The 24,722-nt window shown below is 32.3% G+C and overlaps 1 protein-coding gene across 1 annotated transcript; it reads left to right on the top strand.

Moving 5' to 3' along the window:
• Positions 1 to 12: 12 nt before the first annotated feature.
• LOC140040615 (uncharacterized) lies at positions 13 to 24,369 on the top strand. Its single transcript, XM_072086679.1, has 5 exons — positions 13 to 107; positions 5,544 to 7,232; positions 17,755 to 17,864; positions 21,926 to 22,094; positions 22,649 to 24,369. Exons 2-5 carry the CDS (start codon positions 5,570 to 5,572, stop codon positions 22,975 to 22,977), a joined length of 2,271 nt encoding a protein of 756 aa, XP_071942780.1. The 5' UTR covers positions 13 to 107; positions 5,544 to 5,569; the 3' UTR covers positions 22,978 to 24,369.
• The last annotated feature ends 353 nt before the right edge of the window (positions 24,370 to 24,722 follow it).

Genomic DNA, 24,722 nt, shown 5'->3' with positions numbered 1-24,722 from the left:
CCTAGGTTTGTACATTAAAAATGTAGTTGGAATTTAAGTGGTTGTGTTTACTGTTACCTGATAGATGATTCTATTAGATAATGGAATATCTTACATCTTTTTTTAACGTGAGTATCTTTATTAACAGCTGTTTTATAGTGTCGAAACGTAACAATTTGTAGACGATTAATCAGCCCACCGAGCCTACCGTATTTATGTTACTGACAATAACACCTACCCTGACCTGACAGTCGTGTCTGCTTGGCTATAGGGCTACCTACAGTAGGCCAAGTAGGCTAGGCTAGAGGAGCAGCCTAGGCGTAGTAGTAGTCCTCTATATTTCTTTCAGAGATGGGTTGGGTAGGCTGTTGTGTATAGGCCTAGCTAGGCTAGGCCTATAGTATTACTATTAGTATTAGCCTAATAATTACTGTAGGCCTAGGCCTAGACTAGTATTAGTTAGATAGTATTAAATGTCAGCTTGTTAGGCGCTAGTTCCCTTTCGCACCTGTTTTTATTTCGACTTCTTTTTACTCCAAATGTGTTATGTAACTTATTGTGAATACCACACCTTAGAATTGGGCCTCATCTTAGTACTTTTATGAAGAAGTGCCTTAGTGATGCTTACTTTAGTGAAATAAGGAGGCAAAGAGTATTTACTCGTACTCGTAGAGGCTGCCTCCTCTCATGGTGTTTATGTGTGTGTCATATTTTTGCTTGAAAGGTGTTAAGTGTTGGGCTTGAAACAATGTGAAAGGGTAATGAGAGGATTTATTACTTTTTGTGAGATCTCCTTGATAAAGTTAATTAACAAATTTTGAGTCAAAATAAATGGCAGGGGGCAAAACGGAACTAGCGCCGCTTGTTAATGTATTGTCAATTTTTTGTGTCTTTTGTGAAGTAGTAGACCTAGGCCTAGGTGACTTTCAGACAGAAAACATGTCAACCGCATTGCGATTGGTCCTCACAACCATAAAAATCCCATGATAGATTAACCCCAAATAATGTAGGCAATGGTGAGTAAAAAGAACAATTTAATAATGAGGAAAAATAAATCCATTGAAAATAGAACCCACAAACCTCGGATCCCTACCAACATGACTACACCATCGACCTGGTCCAAACGAGTCTGTGTTAAACTGTAGTGTATTTGATTACTTTTTGTATGTGTACGCTTTTTAACTGACCAATAATGATGTCGCCGATGCTCTACTCGCATAGTACTCTTGTAAAAGGATATTAACTCCACAGAAGCCATATTTTATAAAATTTAATGTGATTCAATTTTCTTTAAAAAATTGAATTACATTTTTATTGTTCATTTTTTTCCATGATAATAAATAAATTTAAAATTTAAAAAAATACTGGTATTGCATTGTATTTTTAATTTATAAATATTCTAAAACTATCATGGTACAGTTATTAGTCTATCATAGATAGGTAGATTTATCTAGTAACTACCTGTAAATACATTTTGGGACCCAGGTTTTATTGGTACAGTATATAGTAGCTTTGGTGTCTAAACTAAAGACTGGCACCCGATGTGATCATTAAACTACACTATTTAGAGGGAAATTAGATAAGATATTGTACAATAGTAAAATGAAATTTGGTTGAATTTAACATGCAATTAGACATATCAAATACAATAATAAAGCATTCTAAATATCAGAATGGTTATCTTATCATTCTATTATTAATAATATCAATGCGACAAAGGTCCAGATACTGTGCTATGTTATTGTTATTTGGAACTTATAGTAAAACCCAATAAAACTCTAGATAGAGCTACAGTACAGTACAGTACTATTTGAATCTAAACACATCTTAAGATTATCTTAAGATTTAGTAATTTAAGAAAACAAAACAGCACAACAACAGAACAGTTACTAATCTGTTGACGTATTACTGTAATATTATGTAAATATGGTATAACATTATGAATAGTTTACAACTGGCAGCATTATTGTTTGATGATATGAGCACTTTATTGTTAGTTCTATATTTGCATTGAACCTTTGATAGTGGGTAGGGCAGCATTGATGCATCTTTACACATGAGTTAGTTCTACACCAGTGTCAAATAATTTGCATTATGTTTTATTCACTCAGGTTTATGAACCATTGGCTTTGAAAGCTTTTCAATTTAAACTACAGATTCGCTAAATACATGCACCTACTGTATGTTATATTTGGTAAATTTTGTATCTATCAGTATAACATTTTTTTCAATTACTGTACTTGTATACATAGTTTGGTCATCGTGTGGTGGTTAAACAAAAATTAACTTTACTGATAACCAGTGTAAAATTAAATAAAAATACAGCTCAATTGATCAATAATAATAGATTTTTTAGGCGCACATACTGTATCCATGTCGCTTGTGGACAACCAAAAGAAATTAATCGAAAGCCTAAAAACTATGAAATCTAGAAACAAAAACCATACATAACACCCATAATAAGTTAAATCGAGTGGCCAAGCGGTTAAGGAAGGGTGCCGCAAACCATCTATATAATTGCCACAGGTTCAAGGCACTTCTCGTCTCGGATAAGGACTTAAAGCTGGAGTTCCAGTGTACACATCTGGCTCGTGTGCACTTTAAAGTGTACAGTTAGTATCAATTAAACAAATGTGTCTTAATTGGTAACTACTGTGATACTTGATACAGTAGCTAGACCTTTTAATTTGCGTCAATATAATGTAAATTATATGACTTTAATACATCACTAAAGTTAAGCTGTCAATCAATTCTGTCTTAATAAAAATGTAAATGTTTAAAGTAGTAATTAAAGTAAATAGAGGAAGAACACGACAAGCACTGCTACAGTAGCAAAGGGCCCTCCATAGCTGGATAGTTGCATTGGGGCTGATGATACTCTAGGACCCCCTAGCTCTGAGACCCTGTGTTTAGCAAGTGAGTGCATAGCCATTACCAAGTTAAGAAAATGATGTCAAGTGCAGATACTAAGTCATGTTTTCATTTTTAGGCCATTAGGGATGGGTAAAATTTAATTTAAAACACTTAATGTTAGTTTGCTGGTGTTTGTATTTTTTTGTTTACAGTAACAAATTATGTTTTTAAAAAATGATTTAAAAAAAAACCAAGTACCAAGTGTGTTGAGTACCAACTATGTTTCAATCACTTGTATTGGTTTGATATTAGGTTTATGTTTTTTGTAGGTTTGCGGGATTCTTGGTTCTTTCTTAGGACCAGTTAGATAGTGTAATACTGCAACAAAATCCAGACAAAAGCAGTCACACTTGACTGCTTTTTAATTTGAACTTACTGTTTAAAATCCTGAAACCATCCATGCTGAAATTATGATGACTTTACAAACGGCACTTGACGTCACTACTGTCATCTCCTGCCTAATTCTCGCTATATATTAGATAAAATGTATTGATAGCTTTCTTATTGATATAAAGTCAAATTTAAATTGTAAGTATAAAATATTAAAATTGAATTTTAATTTTATTAAAGAAACAAAATGGTTACATTTTTTAATTTGTTTTTATTGATTTATACTGTACTGTACTTTAATTTGAATTTTTTTTCCTCGCAAATTTAGGTTTTACTACAATTGTAATTTATTACATTGAAACTATATTAGTAATATAGGTATAACTTCTGGACATAAAAAAATGTTGTATTCAATACGAATTGTTAAAACAGTGCTCATAAGCTGCCTACTACTGAATTACTACAGTAAGACCTTTTGTATGAACTGTTCTTCCTACCAAACAGTATACAGTATACTGTAAGTGGTAATGCATTAGTTTGTGGTAGACATTACAATGTTACAAATCCCAGGGTTCATATTCTGGCATTTTGACAATAATAATAGCAGCAGTTTGCCAGTTGCCAGATATCTTTACTAAAAATAGCTAGTATTAGTAAATAAAACATTAACAAACTTGGTGAAACATGGATAGTTCACACTCAATTGCTGAATAAATGTGAATTTATCTATTTTGTGCCTATAGTAGCTTACCTGGATGAACCTACAATAGCCCATGCTCTCCACAGGGCTATTGAATGTAATAACAAAAAGACTAAGGAAATAGAAACCATCTCAAATCAAAACTAACACCTCGATGAAATAAAATTACAGAATTGAGAAGTTAAACAAATATATCAAATAAGCAATTAATACCATTGAATCAATGCATTAAATAAATAAAATACAACTCTTGCTCTCCCAAAACCAGACTTTTTTCCAAAAGGTCCCAAATTCATTTTTACCATTAAGAACACATTCTGAATACCAGACTTTCCGGAAAACCAGACATGTGTACTGTACTTGGCCAGCCCAAAGGTGTCTGGTATTGGGAGAGTTTACTGTACTGTATAATAACAAAACATTCTATTAGAATTAACTATGGTCACGTTTTCCTGTGCTTTCGGAAAACAATTGCGTTGTAGGGATTTGTTATTAAATTTATGATTCAAAAAAATTAAATTAAATTTAAAATTTAATCCCTATCCTGTTTGCAGTAGACCACCGCAGAAAACATCAAAAGTTATAAGCTCAAAAGCATTATTTGTAGTATAAAAGCTAATTAACACTTCCTGATTTCGCATTAAAGTTGAATTTTATCATACAAAGCCTATAGTACTTAACAGATCATCATAATAGTAATTTAATTTTAAATTAGATCAAATGTAAAGTTATGGTTAAAATGGTCATTCAGAGTACAACAAACTATTTTTTATTTGTCCATTTTAAATGTAAAGATTTTCTTTCTTTTTTTCATTACAAAACAATGAAACTTGTAAGTCGATTCTTGATATTTATTTTATAAACTGTATAAAAATAAAACAACCAGTTTAATAATTCAAGAACATTGTATCCAGTAATATTTTATTTTAGTCATGGTTTGTTAATGTTTTGTTATAAACTCCTGTATGTAAGTTTTCAAAAGCTTAAACTGTACAATGGATTGAAATAACACTTTTGTCATGTACTGTAAAGTGACAATACAGTAGGCCATTTCCTGTTTAGTTTTAACTCTTAAATCTAAAAGCCATGTTTTAGTAGGTTTTTTTTATCCATGTCCTTTACAAGGATCTTTATAACAAAGTATACTGTAGACAGATTTTCTTAATTGCCCAAATCTCAGATACTAGTACTGGATAGTTGTCCTCTCAATTTCTTGGTAGCCAAATTGTGGCAAAATATTGTAATCTTTTTTTAAACTGCAAACTAAAAGTTGCCCTACATGAGTACAAATTCAATTTTGGTGGTTCCAGGACCGAAGACTGAAACTGATTCTGTGAGCTCCTGTATTGCATGGCTGCAGTGTGTCTATTCACATGTTTATACAGTATTAACAAACATTTCTTGTTATTATTACTGTACTGTATGTACAATATATAAGTTTAATATAATTTTTAGTTAACCTTGTTAAATACCTACAGTATGTTATAAAAATAATGTATTAGTTTGTGTTATTCTTTATGATACAACAAACAAAGGAAATAATTACAGTACTGTACATGTTTTAGTTTCATAAACTATTGTTTTAAATTTATACTGTTTTATACTGTTTTTATATTGGCAGGTTTAATTTGCTAAAACAACCGAAAGATGTTTGCATCAAAGAAATCACTTAAAATTTCTGGAACTACAGATAGAAAATCTACAATTGGCTTCCTGAAAAGAATCCGACATACAATCAACCGGGCAAAAAATGATAAATCCATTTATTATTCAAAAAGAGACATGTTGACATCATTAGGTGATGACCAGGGTGTGATAATGAATGGATTTGGAACATGTAGGAAAGACCTGGATGGTGAATCTACAAATAATCTAGCCTTAATGAAAGGTGAAAGTTCATCTAATGAAAATGCTGAATATATGAATGTTAATGAGATTACATGCGATTCCTCAGAAATTTATGCAACAGCTAATGAGGATGGGGATTTGCTTGAAGAGAGGCACATGGTGGTCTCGCATTATGGCGCAATTAATACGCCCAGAGAAAAGGACAACAATGAAAATGAGGCTGATTATGAAAAACAAGGAGCAAGACCAAAAGGGAAACCACCCCAGATTAACTGTTCTGTTAATGAAAATGTGTACTCTTCAACACACATAAACTCTTTGAGTAACCAAGAATTAAATGCATCAAAAGCGTGGGTCAAAGGTCTTTCAAATGTAACAGAAAATGAACCGCAGCAGCTTTGTCCGCCAACGTCAATCACAAATTATAAACAAGGTTCTATTAGCTGTCAGCGTAGTTCTACTTCAAATGTATTTGTATCCCATATTAAAATTAAAAAGAACCAAAATCCTGATGACAGAATGGAAGAAACTGTAGCTCACGATGACCTTTCACCCCAATTAGCTACACCAGAAATGGATTGTGAAACTGATAGTTTAAAAGAGATAACAAATGAATCGATGAGCAAAATCACGGAAGTAGATCACGATAATACTGGCAATGTATTGCCTATTCTGATAAAACGCTCGTCGCGAGGGGATGTTGATGAAAAGTGTACCAACACACCCTTCATCGCGGAGATTTTAACAGAAGAGGATGTCAGGCTCGAACTTGCGCTTGAAAAACAATTTAAATCGCGATCTGGAATTGAGTATATAGATAATAATATTGAAAAAGACAATATGGTTAGCGGTAAATTAGAAGATTGTGGAGAAGTAAGAAGTGTTAGAGATGAAGATGCATTGGATACGAATGCAATCTCATTCAAAGACGATGACAAATCGGAAGAAATGAGAGTAGACCATCTGTTGGAACCACCAAAAATTGATAGGAAAACAAAACCCACACTGACTCGTGTAAGAAGTTGTCAAGCTGCTATGAGCTGTTCTGATCCTGTTCCACCATCTCCACCACCCCCTGTTCCACCTAGACTATCATTTCTTGACTTTGATATGCTGCATGATATCGACGATATGGATAGTGATGATGATACGCATGTTACTATGGAACACTTTTTAGAGGGTTCGGACACAGCAAGAAAAACTAAATCTTTACCGAGGCCTCCAGGTTTGACGTCGGACTCAAAAGATTCTTTAAAATCTTCAACCATGCCTTTCAAAACACGCTTTTCGCAAATTTTTAGATTTAAGCGTCCCAGTGTAATTAATGGCAAAAGACAATCTGTACGACCGCTTCCCGATATTCCCACTGAAAAAGTTCCAGATATTAGTGAACAAACAAATAGACCAAATTGCTATCTACCAATACAACCTAAAGATTTATCAAGTCTACCAGAAAATCAAGGTAAGTTCTTTTCTATATATTTTATTGTTTTATTAATAAAAAGCATACATTTTGTGCACTTTCAAAATTATTTTTTTTCCCTGTGGGGATCTAGGAATGGACCAGAAGTCAAAGGGTAAATACTGTTTTTCATGGTAAATTAGGATAATAGTGACAAAGTATGGCGTTGTAGTGGAGCTGTAGCTTGTGTTTACATGCATGCCTTCCAATTCCAAGGTCTAGGGTTCAATCCTGACCTACTGTAGTGTAGTTCCAAGGGTCTATTCTACAGTACTTACGACTGTTAAATAGCTTAACTACCAAGCTTCAAATTAGACTTATAAAAATGATATAGTTTATAGTTCATCCATATTGAGGCCTCTAATTGGCGCACAGACTTGTTTGACGTGAATAAATAAAATAACATAAATTATTTGTGAATGAAGAAGATGTGTTAATTGTTGAACCCTGGGATCTTACTGATTATAGTAGACACACAATTTCAGATGGTACCTTTTTTAGGTCAACCAGGCTACAGTAGTGTCAAACATGGAAAGAAGCGCATTTTTATTTCGCTACAGTATTTTATAGCTTACATTAGCTCACATAATACTTAATAGCTATAGTACGGTACATCTTGGCGGACCTCACATTTAAGGAGAGTTTCACATAAAAGCGACTATTTTTAAGAGTTAGCTGTACAGTATCAAATTTAAATTCTGAAATTTCCCTTTCCTCGTTAGAGTATATTAAGGTGAGGTGAAACAAAATTCTGAAATTTCCTTTTTCTCGCTATATTTAGAATTTTATAAGGTGAGGTGATGCAAAATTCTGAAATTTCCTTTTTCTCGTTATATTTAGCATTTTATAAGGTGAGGTGATGCAAAATTCTGCAATTTCCTTTTTCTCGCTATATTTAGCATTTTATAAGGTGAGGTGAGGCAATCTGTTGTTAGCTATAAAACAAACAAAGCATTAATGTTTATTGTGTCAGCGAGGTTCATTGTACAACATTTTTTACAGGTTCTTACTGCTTTGTTCACATTCAATATAAAACTGTAGTTTCAGTTGTATTTCCTTATTGCCGTCCAGTACTAAAAGTACTGTATGCTTCTAGTACAAATATGATACAGTACTGTTCTAAAGCTCTGTTTACACTATCAAACTATAACAGAAAAAAAGTGTGATGTGCCCAAATAAGGTAGTGATATGCCCAAATATGATAGTGATATGACATCATCTTGTCCATATATGGGCACATCACATTTTTTTGTCACATAAAGTTTTGCAGTGTAGACTAAGACTACTATTGATTTGAAGTACTGTACTTTGTGTACTGTATTACTATTAGAGAGACCTTAGAACAGAACAGTATCAAACTTAATTGTACTGACTGAGTCTGATTATGATCATTCCAACACCATTCAGTGTATACCTTTATGTACATACTCTGTATCCTAAGAATATTTAGATTAGTATAGTAGATACATGTCAAGTTTGATGTTGCTACTGTCTTGAGATTTCCCAATTATGACTCCAACCCATCTCCCAACCATTTTTTGTTACCTTTTAATTGGGACAAAACATCTTGACTGACTGGGTTGAAACGTCCAAAAAAAGGATTTTTATGTTGTTTTGACCTACGATCAGTATAATTCTGATGATATTAAAAAAGAATTGATTAAAAATCGATCGATTGATCTATTGATGAAAAAGCATGATATTTTGGCATGGCATGAGAGCTTGAGGTTGAACCAGATGCGTAGGACTTGACATATACAGTATGATAGTATTGCAACCGTAACACATATTGTGGCTAATGTTGGTTTATCCAGTAAGTTACTGTACTGTAGACACAACATAGATTGCATGTACAGTATGTAACCAAAACATTTCATTTTGTACTTTTGATTTCCACTTTAACACTTTGTGTTTGAAAACACAACGCTTGACTGCCAAACACGAAGATCTTTTTTTACGAAATCCAGTAGATAGGTTAATTATTGGTATATACTATAAATATGGACACTACCGTATTTTCCGGAGTATAGGTCGAGACTTTGTGGGAAAATTTTAATTGCAAAATCGGGGGGTCGACTTATACTCCGACCATGCGATTTTTAAAAAAAATCAGGCCGAAAAAATATGTTCAAAAGCCGTCAGCTGTCAAGGCCCAGCAAGGTCAGTGACAGTGGCCTATCATCAATCACTCACAGAAGTTTTCAATTTAATACCTACATTGTACAAAATAATACAACTCCAACAAGTACTGGTCAATAAAATATTAATATATCACAATGACTCATTTTGATGTTAATATTACGCTTTTAAGATAATTAAGAATAAATAGTTTTCTTTATGCTTCTTTATTCACTCTCGCGAAAACATCGTAACACACACCACAGACGTCGGAATGTCCCAATGCAGCATGTTTGTTATTGCGCGATATTTTCATCTATACACATGCACAGTTTGTTTGTTTGTTCGTAATTACAATTACTGCGCATGTCTATTCATAAAATAAATTCTCCTTAGTCGGGCGCGTGTACATTTTACAGATAACGCGATTTACAACTACTCGTCTGTACAATTAATAAGCCTCCTAACGGAAAACTCGTTTTAATTTATTCGAGTGACGCGAAAAACATCGCTGATGGCAAGTAACGCTACATCGCTGTCATTTATTATAGGCTGGTAAAGACGGCGGCGAAGTCGTCGCCATTCGTCCGTCCGATATTGATTAGGCCTACACTTTAATAATATAAACAACCAACCACATTTCATACATTTCTAGCCCTTTTTGAACTTTAAAGTAAGTTGTGTTATTAGCCGATTTTGGGGGTCGACTTATACAGTATTCAGGTCATACCAAAATCAACGATATTCTAGGCCAAAGTTGGGGGTCGACTTATACTTGGGGTCGACCTATACTCCGGAAAATACGTACTGTATATTTGGTCTGGACCATCAATATTTTACTATTTGAAAGTAACTAATCTGGTTACGAACGACTGTCAAATGGTACCTGTCGAAATAACATACACCGCGCATCACAGTAGCGCGTAAAGCGATGGCTTGGCGCATTGTGTATCGGTCGCGCGCTAGCTATGCCGCCGAAGCATTACAAAGGTTTTTGTGGATTGGCATGTTTGTTTGTTGTCTGAATATTAAAAAATAATGGAGTCATTTTCAATATGAAGTCTTTAATTTTATTATTGTATGTATACCCTATTTGTTTTGGTGTTTCACTGTAAGGTAAGTGACCGAGTTTCACGCAGCAAACTTGTTTAGAAATGGTATTGATATTATCATCAGTTTACTAGGCTAGTAGTACTAGCCTAGTCGTAAAACGGTTCCGGAGCAACTTTAGGCCTGGTTAACCAGGCCTGGTGTCTTTACTATGTGGATTTTGGCGAAACATTGATGTAAGATTTATGATTTATAAAATGTAATACATTTTTCGATAGTGATAACTAGTTTTTATAGGCCTACTATCGTTGCCATGTACAGTAAGTAACTTTTTCGTTGTTTGTTGATCTCACCGGGCCATATTTTCGAATACCTCGACTTTCTTGCGCGAAACTACAAAAAAATAAAAAAGTGGGTTACTTTTATTTTTCTATTACGATTTACATATTGCGATTTGAAAATCATTCTTGGTACCATTGTAAAGCTAAATCAGATTACATACATAGTTTCAACCAGCCTTTAAAAACATTGAATTGAGCTAAAAACGATGGCGGTGGCAGTTTCTAACTGGAAAAACGTCTGGCAGTCAAAGTGTTAATGTAATCATTTCAATTGGCTGGTGCAATTACAGTAACAGTAACACTGTTATAATAAACCTTTTCAATACAAACTTCAACTGTAAAGACATTAACACTTTCTGTTGAATGTTTCAATTTTCAATTATATATAATAATACCATTATCATGTAACTTCCTTGTTTTAAATTTCAATATTACAGTGTGTACAGAACCCTTCCTGTATGATTGGCATTCATTTTTCCTGGTATACAGTACTATACCATAAGTAAAAACCTTGGCTTTTTGACAAGAAATCTATATTTGCTGATGCACTGTAATGGATTTAAAATATAAAGAAGATTAGTGTAAATATTGAGGAATTATATAAACTAATTCCTTTAAATTAACTAACTGTACCCTTCCTAATCTAAGGCTACTACACAGTAGTTTAATACAGTGTGCCCCGCAAGACAGTAGTTCCCAAAGCTGTAGGCTATACAGTACACTATATTAACTGTACCTATAAATAAGATAGATTTAAACAAACGTAAAATACAGTAATAACTACATTTAGTGTTTAACTGGTATCTTGTAACTTACTTAACAATGGTTTAGTGTAGTGTGTTATACTGTAGCTAACAAGGGACTGTGGTCCCTGTGTGATAAAATGACTCTGACCGGCTTAGAACCTGTGACCTCTTGGTGACAAGGCAAATTTCATTAGACCACAGAGGCTTCTAGATAAAACTTGTTGAAATTGGATAATTAATTGGCCTTCAATTTTGATATTTATTTAAAAAGAAACTACACATTTCGTCAGATTGTATTTAGGCCTACTTTGAGGGTGTTCACACTTATTGCGTAAGGCTGGCTTACGCCTTGCGTAGCCTACTGTACTCCTTTTACGTGTGAACTAGTGGCGTTATTAATGCACCTACAGTAACTACCCCCACGTCGTTGCCGTTATTAACCACAGCTACAGTACTGACATACCCTAACTAACGCTACAGATATAACCCCAGCGACGCTTGTTTATGTTTATACAAATTATATTCTAAATGTTTTATATACAATTAGGAGACTGTTAGTATTAGTACTACTGTAGGTAGTTGTTAAGTACGATTTTTAGGAATCCTGGCTCTGCCTGTTTTGTGTGATGTTTTCTTGTTCTTTGTCCACGCTTTTTAATATTGTATATATATTATGGAGACAAAAATAAATGAAGTGAAGTGAAATTAATAATTTGGATCTTATTTTAAGATGTTTACCTGGAATGATTCTGTTTTTTACTGTATGTATTGTAAATTATTTTAAATTGCTGATTTAATTTTCTGCTCTTTTCGAGCAGAGTGACTTTGGGGAAAGAATCAGAAATTGAAAATCAAGTTCTTTGCGGAATGTACAGTATTACTGGCTGATGACAGCAACTGTTCTTAAAGTAACACCCTGCTTACAGGATATTTAGTAATTACATAGGTGCCTAGAGGTTTATTATTAAAGGACATGGTTGTTTACAAACTCGGAATGTTTTCAACCCCTTGCTGGGCTGACTCAATAAATTGTTGTAAGTTTTAAAATTGTTTTAATTACTTTTATTAATGGACAGGGAAAGTATCTTTTACTTGTTCTTGTTCAACCAACAAAATTCTATTAAAACTTACACAAACACGCCACCACACCTATCTGTTTCTAAGCATTTTAGTTTTGTTGTTCATGTACAATCAGTTATGTGACAACAAAGTATACTGTATTTTATCTTTTATCTTGTTAGTTACAGTAGTAAAATTTCAGACCTCTGCTTTTTAAACTAATAAATAGGTCAGGGAAAAATTTCATTTTAAAATTTTGTTTAGCAATTATTGCTAATCAAACTGATTTTTTAGTCGAGAAACATAGTTTTGTATTGTCTTTTTTGCTACACAATTTTAGAAATGTGTAGCAATAAGGTTGTTTTGTATAGCTTTTTGCTATGCTACACTGGCAAAAATATTCCCTGTAGGTGAATAAATTTTTATAACTGTAAAGTGACTTTGCTGTACCCAAAGTATAAAGTATATCAAGTCCATCTACTTGTTTGATTAATGTATTAATGCGATGAGAAAGCAGGTTACCAAATGAACTGATTTTCACTTAGCATGTAATTTAATTATTAATAATATGATAATTGCATTATTTACACTGCCAATTAAACAGCTTTCCCGAAGCTATAGTTTAAGGACGTCTCAACCAATTAACTACTGTACAACGTTTGGTAAGCCTATCGTTTGTAGTTGTTTTTTGGTCACTACTTCTGGGTTGGTACAGTAACAGTTACCGGACCGGGAGACTCCTAAAGTTGCCTTGGGGAGGGGGAATTGGTGTTGACTGATTCAAAGCCATATAGTATAAGGAGTTACGACATTAGATTGATTAGAACCACCTTTGACACAAACTGCCCTACCAACATTATCAAATTTCATTTCATTTGTGATGATTTGCCATTAATGTTTAATATAATAAATATATCCACAATACTTTATTATTTTGTTTAGTCAGCACACTTTAATTACATAATTGTTATTAATACGATGTAGTTGGCACATCGATAATTCACTTTCAAATGTGCAATTAAATTTGTTAAGATATAAGAAACCGAGACAATTTTGACACAATTTGCTCCGGTGTGTATCACATGACTTTAACCCAATGTCGTAACTTTTTATGGCTCTGGACTGATTGCTATTAACAACTGTAAAGTACTGTAGAGGACACTTTCAGTATTATTAACTATTTTTTCAACGTCACAAAAACTCCATTTGTGGTAACAGTGTAAGATAGGACTTTCTTTTTAAAGCATTACACACTGCACCATAGCTTGAGGTTGTATGATTATGAGTGTGTTAAAATGAATTACTGCATTTCACAGATAACGTAACTTCGTTGACTCATCTCATTGAAGGAGTTTCCTATTAAAAAATCTGTTTAAAAAAAGGTGATTTTTAATCAGTCTCTGTTGTGACATACTGTACTATAGGTGGTTGCTACACATACATTGAAAAACTATTTTAATATTTTTTTTAACCCTTTACTGTTTTTATATTTTACTAAATTAAACAAATTTTCAAATAACTAGATCCAATCTATATTATATTCCCACTTCCTTCCTTTTTTTTTAGCAATTCCAGAACAAATTGTTTTGTCAGTTTTAATGGATTTTCCAAATATGCATGCAATTACTGTAGATCATGTGAGATACTGTAAATATTGGCATTTTTGATGATTTTTGATGATTTTCATTTTTTTTTTTATTGCGCAATGAGGGTTTGCCTTTTTAGTACCGGTACATGTTAATTTTGAATACATAAATGATGATGATGATGATAAAGATAATAATGCTACAGTACATTTTTTATCCACTAGCAAAACATTGTTATTTGTAAAACGAGAAGCCTACTGTAACTAGCAAGCAAGTGAATTGTTGGTATTGAATTAATTCTACAGTCAACATAATGAATTTGTAGATGAAGACTAAAGTACCTCTGCTTGACTTTTTTTAAAAGTTACTACCAGCAAACCAAGACAGTGCTATCGATTTAAAAGTTTAAAATTTACATAGCTATTAAGTTATTTTGTTGATGGAAGACCTTTATTTTTCATGTTACTGTATCAACTTTTTTCATGTTATTGTACCAACTTTTCTCATGTTACTGTACCAACTTTTCTCATGTTATTGTACCAACTTTTCTCATGTTGCTGTACCAACTTTTCTCATGTTATTGTTTGTACCAACTTTTCTCATTTCCCAATACTGGTAGCCACCCACTTCACTACAGTTAGTCTGCTGCAAACCTTAAAAATATAAATAATTTTACAAAAGGTACAGATATTGATCAAAAATTAAACTGAGCTATTTGGAAAGCCTTTGTGATTTACACATTAGTATTGTTCTTGTTAACAACCACTAGCTATATTGATTTTCATTGGTTTTACATGCTGTGAAGTTGAGTGTTTTATCAACGGGATAACAATGATATTAAATGACCTGTACATAGGCTCTATTGAGTTACTACTGGTGTACACAGACCAACTGTGTTAATGGAGTGTATTACAATAACAAATGTCCAGACTCTCAGCTTTGTAATATTTCAACAGTTTGATTAATTAAAGCAATAACTTTAATTGATTGTCGGCCACAAAATGGTTAACGAGAGTAAAAACCAAAAAGGTGTTTCTATATTGCAGAAAAGGAAGGCATAGGTTCAAGTCTTTGTATTTGAATTAGTTGTTTATTTAATTTGAATTTATTATTTATAAACATACAATCTGTAGAACAGATTAAAGTAGAGTAGAACAGGAGTTAGTATAGGCTAATCAAAGTCAAAGTTTATCAGCTTGACGAAACTGTCATTGACACGTAACTTAAATTAATACTGGTTTACAATTAATGAACTATCTCAATTCTATTCTCAAGATCATTTTTTTTTAAACAATAAACATAAAATAAAAAAATGATCATATAAAAATGAGTTTACAAGATCATAAAATTACAATACAATCAATATTAAAAAATGATTACAATAATATTATATTTAGACTATAGATTATCAATTTTTTAAATATTTAATTATTTACTAGTATTTGCTCACACTAATTTTACCCTGGGAGTTTTTGGTTAAAATGGGCCTTTTAACTTAAAACTATTTCACTGATGTCCATAGTTTAACCAAAGACTAAAAATAGACAAATTATATTGTGTACCATATTTATTTTGAATAAATTGCTTTGGACAAACACCCCCTAAAATAACTGCCCAAGGCTTTTATTTTTTTCTTTGAATAACGCCTTACCACTTGCATACATACCCATGATACTGTTATATCACATTTCTATTCATGATCTACAATTTACCAAGCATTTTTTTTATAATTTTTACTGTATTTTATCACTTTTTGATATTAATGTGTTATATTTTGAAATTGATTTGCTATTAAAATACATGTTACCATTACACGCAAAAAAATAAATGCCCATACTCCTAAAAATCTTATTGAAACATAAACATCCCAGGGCAATTATTCAAATAAATACATACAAAGATATAAATGGTTACAAATTAATTCCTATTCACCTGGCTCTCATTCGCTACATAAGAGGAAAACAATATATTGCTTCTTTTGAATGACGTTGATTGTTACGTGGATAGGAAATCCTTATAGGTTTCTGTGAAACAATTGTTTACACTTTTTTCTATAAATATATTAAAACATTCTATTCATTGTAATGCAATGCAGTTTATTTTTGGTCAAATCCATTGTGAATTGTTTTGCAAGTCATTCTATTTGAACATTTTATACAGTTGAATTTTAAAGTGTGTACCCTGGTGGTAGCAATATTTCTTTTCGTACATAAATTGGGTTCCCTCATGAAACGACATAAAAAAAACATTTACGGTAGTCATATCCAAGGTGTTAAGAATTGACCAATTCGCTATTATGCAAACGCTTTCTTTCAAGCTGTCTGTATAGTCAAATGGATTAGGCTATGGACACTGCATGTCAATGTATGGGTTTCGAATCCCATGAGCAACTTTGTTTGACTTTATAGTGAGAGAGATTATTTTGAGGGTTAGGTTAAGTTAAATTTAGGAAGTAGTTTGGCTATATTTAGCCATTTTTGGTGTAGGTTGTTGAACAGCTATTTTATAAACAAATCTTGAAAGAAAAATCAAATCTTTGATAATGAAATATTATACATTTTACAACTTGGTAATCTAAAAGGGTTTATAATAATCTTTTATAGCAGAAAATACTATTAGAGTTTTTCTTGACCTTTACATACTGTATCTGTATAGGTATTTAATAATTTCCAGGGACCTCCTCCACTATCTTTTCTTGATGATAGTAAAATAGGCAGTAACATAACATCAGACCTTTGTATTATCTGTCACTAGTTATAATGCCAGCATGCTTTTGATATGTTCAAGTATGCCTATCTTTGCTAAACATAAAATGTCAAATATGCAATGGCTTTATAGTACTTATCCACAACATAGCGTATCAACCTATATTGTATTTAGATAATGTATGGCCTGTTTATGCAGATATTTGTCCTAATAATTGTATCGATACCTAACAAAATTGAATTGAATTTTTATTGAAGAAAATATCAGTTAATTGCGGAAATAAAATTGTTATTATATATCAATCGGTCTGTTTACCAACAATATCCTGTTTTCTGCAATATATACACTTGAAAATTAGAAAAATACAGACATGTAAAAAATAACTTTAATCAAAATGAAATAAGAAAATTAATATCAATCATGGAATTTTTTTTCTGTAGGTGTTTGATGCCTTTACAGTATTTTAATAATGCACTAGCATTTAGAAACCGAACCAAACCCCTGTAGCAGTCAAAGCAGGACTCTTCCAGGGTCATAGTAGCCATAACATCGGCATGGGTTCGAGGCTCACTCACTCCATGGTTCTGGTGGTAGAACGAGTCTTCTCGGATAAGGACTATAAACCGTAGGTCCAGTGTACACAACTTGCTCGTGTGCACTTTAAAGAACCTAGTACATCTTTCGAGACAAGTAGGGGGTTACCCCGGTGTATTAGTACATCACAGCCACTGATCACCAACTGGGCCCTCTGGGAGAGTCTTTGACTGAAGAGGTTACCCAGTATAAATATATATTTCAATCAAGTCAATCAATAGTTCACATGTTTTCAGATATAAATTGGACAACCAAGGCTTTGACAACATCTGTTTTTCTATATACAATTCAATAACATTTTACTCATTTTTGACATTTTTAGATGATGATAATGATGTACCACCAGAGCTGCCAGAAAGGGATGCTATCGTTAATGACGAAGCTGAGAAGTCGAGGGCAGAATTTACCTCAAGTTTACGCAAAATTAGTGACGTAAGTTCTGATTATTAATTAAGAGAACGTGATTGTTTCAAGCAAAACACCACACCAATGCAATATCGAAACAACTATACTTCTACTTCTACTATACTTCTTCATATTACATGATGTACACATCCAAAGTAATACAACATTAGCACATGATCTGCACTTACTGTGTTGATTGATACTGACTGATAGTTATTAGTAAATATGCAATTTAATCAAATAACAATATTAAAATTATGTTGTTTGTAAACATTGCAGAATAATTTCAATGGGCCTGTTTCTGCTGCAACTGCTCAAAATACGGTATAAAAATACGGTATTTTTTATACCGTATTTTTTAGTACCCCGTTTCTGCTAACAATACTTCTTGGGTGGTCGTGTTAAATTTCATTCTTTTTACCCAAATTGCCATTAATTTATTTGGTCGATAATTAAAAGTCGCAATAAAGGAAGTTTTACGTCTCACTTTCAACAGCCTAGCCCTAGTGATAGAGATGTTAGAGCACAGAATGGGGACAAGTAATTCGTTCCCTCCCCGAGTTATTGTACTGCTTTTGCAGGCTCTTCAGCTTTGAGTTCACTTGCTTTGGAGACAAGTCTATTCCGTACTCCTGCTTTATTTTTTTAGAAATGTCTTTATAAATGTTGTTGTCCCTTTTATTACTTTTTAGTTGGCCGGACATTTTAGCTTCCCTTTCCCACACAGATTTATATAGTAAATACTTTGACGTCTTCGCTCCACATTTTCGCCGAATATATCTATACACGTGTGTAAAACAGCTGACAGCGACAGAAAATAAAAACACGATGTTGACCTCATGTCGCAGGTAAAAAAAATACGGTATTTTTTATTGGCAGCAGAAAAGGGTACAAAAAATATGGTATAAATTTGTAAATTTTCCCCACAAAATTTGTGGATAAAATACGATATACAAGATACGGTATTTTTTTTATGAGCGCAGTTTCTGCTGCCAAAAAAATATGGTATAAATACGGTATTCAAAAAATACCGTATAAAATACGGTATTTTCTTGGCAGCAGAAACAGGGCCAATGTTATTCGCTGCTGATACTTTCAAGGGCAAATATCCGCATACAAACAAAACAATATAAAAACAAATTAAAAACTAGATTTAATTCGTCACTATGACGAATTATAGGTTATATGCATTGATTTAAATAAAGATAATTGATTTTTAAAAGATATATTGATTGATTGATTGATTTTCTCAGAATCTTTAATTATTTGTAATATATGATAGGACCTTGCTAACGCGAACAACATAGCCGGTATCACAATCCGATCAAAGATCCATATGCGTATAATGTCATAAACCACATTTGTTGTTACATAATAAAAAAGACATAAGTTAATTTTTATCTAGATTTCATTATAAATCATGTGTATAATCTATACACTAAGAAATAAATTTGAACAAACAATACGGGAAATAAAAAAAAAATCTTATTTCGTTTCCCAAGGTGAGACTCGATCTCGGGACCTTGAATGCCATAGACACGAGCACAGACCACCGAGCCGTACACAACTGACTAAAAGTTGTAGAAAAATTCCTCTGTGTATTTACTATGCAGTAACCACTTTGATGCAAATAGATTATTACATACCGAAATGAATTATAATTTTTTACTATGATGACATCTTTAAAATGTATACAAATGATGCACTGTCAAACTACATACTTTTAACTTTAATATATGAATTTTTGAAGGAAGAAAGTTAATGTTAAGTTTGTTATTTTGGCCTAAGAAAATGTCATAATTTGTTTGATTGTCGAAATTATTTTTTTTTAATTTAATATGCAATTAATGATGACTTAATCAACTTTTGTTCTCTTTATTTGATAATAAATCATACATATGATACATACAATTCAAGAAAATGAAATAAAAAATAGGTGTTCCCCTGCATTCTGACGATATATATTAATTTTAAAATTTAGCATATTTTCACCATTTTGTTAACTTACGTGCGTAGCCAGTCACTTTTGACGTGCTCGTATAACGCAATTTCGAGTTGAAACCTGAATCAAATATGATGATATTATTAAAGAAAGATTGTAAAACAGAAATCGGGCACAAAGAGTGCGCATTCGCGTGCAAAAATCTGCGCACTCATGGCATTTTTTTAAACGCTTAAAATTGCCTGAAACGTACTCTAATTTCATCGAAAATAAATTTTGACAATTTTGAACATTTTAAGCGCGCGTACGCAAGCGTTATATGCGCTACGCACGTAATTTTATTGCCATATGATGAAATATGACCTGAAATTTATGAGTACCAAATTTTGTTTAATTGTGATTCATGCTTGTGAAGATATGATTACAAACGTGATTTCGTAAAATCGCGCGTAGACCGCGTAATTTTTGATTACGCATCGTGAAAATATAACCACATCAATTCCTGGCCATGAGGAATATACTCTGAAAACTTGACTTAGCTAGATTAAACTGATGCCAAGATAATGCACGGACAAAATAGTTCTAAGGAAAGAATAAATAAATAAATAAATAAATAAATAAATAAAGATTTTGACAGAATCAAGAGGTTATATGCATATCATGCATATAACCTAATTAGAATTATTTACAATTCTGTGCAATTCAGCAGAAAATGGGTTTAAAATATACGTTATAGGCGAGAGGGAGAGAATGAATGGGAAGGGTAGAGTGGAGGAAGCAGGAGGACTTAGAATTTAGATTGGAATCGGAGATAAGAGGAATGTCTGTCATTTTAGTTGGTAACCTAACATAATGCAGTTGTCACATGTGACAGTATGTGACACTATTACAGAATTTACCTATGATACTTGACCGATAAAACTATATGTGGCGATAGAGTACAGAGATTCATGTGAAGTGGGACAGTTTGACACAGTGATTATAAAAGGATGGTAATAAAAAAATGGTAACAGATGATACACTTCAACATCTAATCAGGGCCACAATGTGACGTTTAAGCAACCATACCAACAATTCCACTTAAAATGATATGTTATATTATTATTTTAGCTGTTGTGAATTCTGAAATATCATATAATATTCTTACCCAGGGATAAATGTTATTTTGGTTACATTTAATATCTATTTTCTTAGCCTAAAATGACTTAGTATTGTGACCTATATTACATCCAATAGGGACTCTTGATCTAGATATTAAAAACATACAATTGACAAGTTATTTTAAGAACAGGCTTAAAAAAAACAGCAACTTTAAATCTGTACCTTATTGGTACCTTAAGGATAAGCAGAATACAAAACGTATGTAGCCTAGCTGTATAAATATACTACCCTTCTCCAAAATGTGAGTGATTCACATATATCCATAATTTCAACCACCTGTATGTATATATGTCTAAATTTCCTTGCCAAAGAATTTTAAACAGGTGATGTTTTTAACCTGTTAAGAATCATATAATCAAACTTGTCTAACTTTATTTGACATTTTTGTAGAAAGATTAACATAGTTGTACTGACAAATGTTGTCAGTTTTGAAATGTTGTTTTGTATCTCTGAAACGTCTGTCAGAATTAATCCAGAAAACAATTGCCATATTTTTTCTTTGTGTGCTTTGCTTTTTGGTAAACTTTAGTGAGCTCAACAATGACTGGTGATTCAGTGATTATGTTTCAAAGGAAATGAGCAGGCATTGTTTGGTAGTATAAGCGGGGGCCATCTTAGGAATTAAATAGTAAAGGATACATACAGATAATATAGTTTACATTAGCTAATATTATTTTATATTATTTATTGGAGTGTTTATGAAAACGTACAGGTATCTTCCAACACAAAAAAACATGTTGGCGAATGTGTACTGTACAAAACCTTTGTTGTTGTTGTTGAACCCCTCCCCCTTACCCCTTCTCTCCGTGCATTATTTATTAAGTTTCACAAGGCATACAGTACAAACAATAAGAACAAAAAACAGAAAAAGTGACAATGAATGGGAGAGGCAACAGTACATGTCAGTACAGTTACTCCTCCCCAATTACAGTGAAGACTGTTATAATTGTATCATAATTATACAAGCCCATCACTTTTCTTGCAGCGTGGATGGTATTGGGGGCCGATGAGTTGGGACGATGCTGAATCACGTCTTGAAAACACACCAGATGGCTCGTTCCTCGTAAGAGACAGCTCCGATGATCGACACATACTCAGCCTTAGCTTCCGTGCGCAGAGTACAACGCACCACACCAGAATAGAACACCATAATGGTTAGTCTATATTTACATTCATGATTCAATTACTCTTTCATGCAATAATGCATTGTAAATTTAACTTCAAATTTCATTGTTTGAAATGCTTCTTTGTTATATGCTCTATTGTTTATGATAAGCTTTTTCCTAATTTTCTACTGCACAATATAAACAGGAAAAGGTTGGTAATTTTGGCAAAACTAATAAATCAAAACAACTCTCAAATCAAATTGCTTTTGTTTTCTGTTGTTAAATAGTTTCTGTTCTGAAATGATTTAAACAACCTTGTGTTTTTTTCTGATCAAACAGGTTACTGTAAAAAAAATAAATAATAACAGCATTTTATAATCAGTGAAACTAAAGGTCGAAGGTTGGTGTTAAAAATCCTGACTCTAAAATACGCAGTCACTAAATTTACAAAAGACCTATTATACACTTATTTTTTAGGAAATTGATATCAGGGGTCTTGCCTGCCATCTTCTTGTTGAGCTGTTCCAAACAAATGCATTCTTGGCTTAGTAATCATACTGATGTATTTACAAAATACTTTACTTATTACATTTAATTTGCAGGTAAATTTAGTTTCTGGTCCCAGCCAACTTCTCATGGTAGTGCTTCCATCGTGGAATTCATCGAAGAAGCCATGCAACATTCTCGGAACGGGCGGTACCTCTATTTCCTGCGTCCACGCCTTCCAGGATTCCCACCAGCTCCAGTGCAGCTTCTTTACCAGATCTCTCGGTTCCAGAAAGCACGTTCTTTGCAGCACATGTGTCGGTTTGTGATACGTAAACATGCAAGACTTGATCACATTGATTTATTGCCGCTACCAAGGCGTTTAAAAGACTATTTGAAAGAAGGACAATACTACACACCAGATGATATACTTAAGGATATATAAAGAAAGTCAACTACTGCAGCTACTGCAGTACATTGTATACATTGTTGGAGGCCCTTTAAATTCCATTATACTGCACCAATGACTACAAATTAATGTAACGTAACAAGTGCGTGCACATGGTTACGTACTAATCAGTGTTGTGCTGATAGCTTCTGTAATTACCAACATTTCTGACATCAGCAAAAAGCTATCCAATTCTGACTTGTAAGAATACACAATGTCCATTACTGACTTGTGAAAATACACAATGTCCATTACTCGTAGTGTTTTAATGCAGCATTGTGAATATATGGCTATAATATGGATTATTAAACTAAAATTAGTAATATAGTCAACACTCCCAATATCGGAATCCTTGGACTTGGCTTGGCTTTTTTTCTGGAAAGTCTGAATGGTATAAATAAGAATTTTTGACTGGTTAGACCTCAAGAAAAGGTTTGGGAGAGATTCTGGTGTCAGAGAGTCCAGTATCGGGAGAGTTGACTGTATTATCACAATCTCCTATGGTATTCCAGGATCAAAATTATATATATATATATATATCTATACTTTTTTTAAGTATCTTTAGTGTACTATTGTATACTCATTTATTTATTTACACTTAATTTAACTTGTCATGGGGACCAAAGAATATTGATCATTAAATATTTAATACTCTACTATATCTTTAAATAATTATGAAATTATAAATGACATTTATAGAAAGAAAATTAATTGATTGGTTGTATTGGAAAAGAAAAACATTTCAATAATAATCTTAGGCAACAATATTTTATTTTAATAGAAAGTATCCATCACCTGATTATTTTAAATTGTGTATTTTCAATTACGTAAATGGAAAATAAAATAAATAAATATACATCTATAAATTAATAGACGATGTTTAAGGCTATGGTGTTGGGTGAAATTGAACTTATTTTTGTAGATAAAAAAAAACAAATATTTATGCTAAAGCGTACCAACTTGTATTGATCAAATTGTTGGTTGCCAGAATGTAAATAAAATTGTATATATTTCATAGTTTACTTTATAAAAAAAGATGGAAAATATGAAGAAGTTTTGTTGTTATATAAGTATAATTGTGGTATTTTAAAATAGATGGATTTTGTAACACTATTGATACGCTTTTAAATTTATCTATTAATCTTCACTGACAAATATCACAAATTTAAAAAACCACATTTATGTATTTAAAATGAATTTTTTGAAGTTGTATAATTATGACAAACATGTGAAAGACAACAAATTCTTAAGGCGATAAACATACATTTTTCTCACATAAAACTTTTTAACAATTTTTTATTCTAGAACTATAGGATAACCATTTATGCTTTCTTTGATGAAAATAATATTTTAAAAATCTAATCAAATGACGTCATGATAAATAAGAACAATGAAATTGTTGTATCGTCACTATTATTGTTCTTGCAGTCATTTGATGTTTGGAAATATTATTTTCATTAAAGACAGCATATGGTTATCCTATAGTTCTAGAATGAAAATTGTTTTTATTTTTGTTTTATGTGAGAAAAATGTATGTTTACCTTTTTATCTTCCTAGTGTAAATGGGCCTTTAAACTAGTTCATATTTCATATCAGTCTGAATTTGATTATTTTAGTTAAATAGGTTTTGTCAGATTGTATTGATTCTGTTTAATAATTTATTTTAACACACAATTCTACAAAATTCCCACTCCCATCCGTTTCTATTTCCTATTGTATTGTATGTTTATATTATGTTTATT

Source organism: Antedon mediterranea, chromosome 2 (assembly GCF_964355755.1).
Source record: "Antedon mediterranea chromosome 2, ecAntMedi1.1, whole genome shotgun sequence".
NCBI lineage: Eukaryota > Metazoa > Echinodermata > Crinoidea > Comatulida > Antedonidae > Antedon > Antedon mediterranea.
This window is presented reverse-complemented; position numbering and strand designations above follow the sequence as displayed.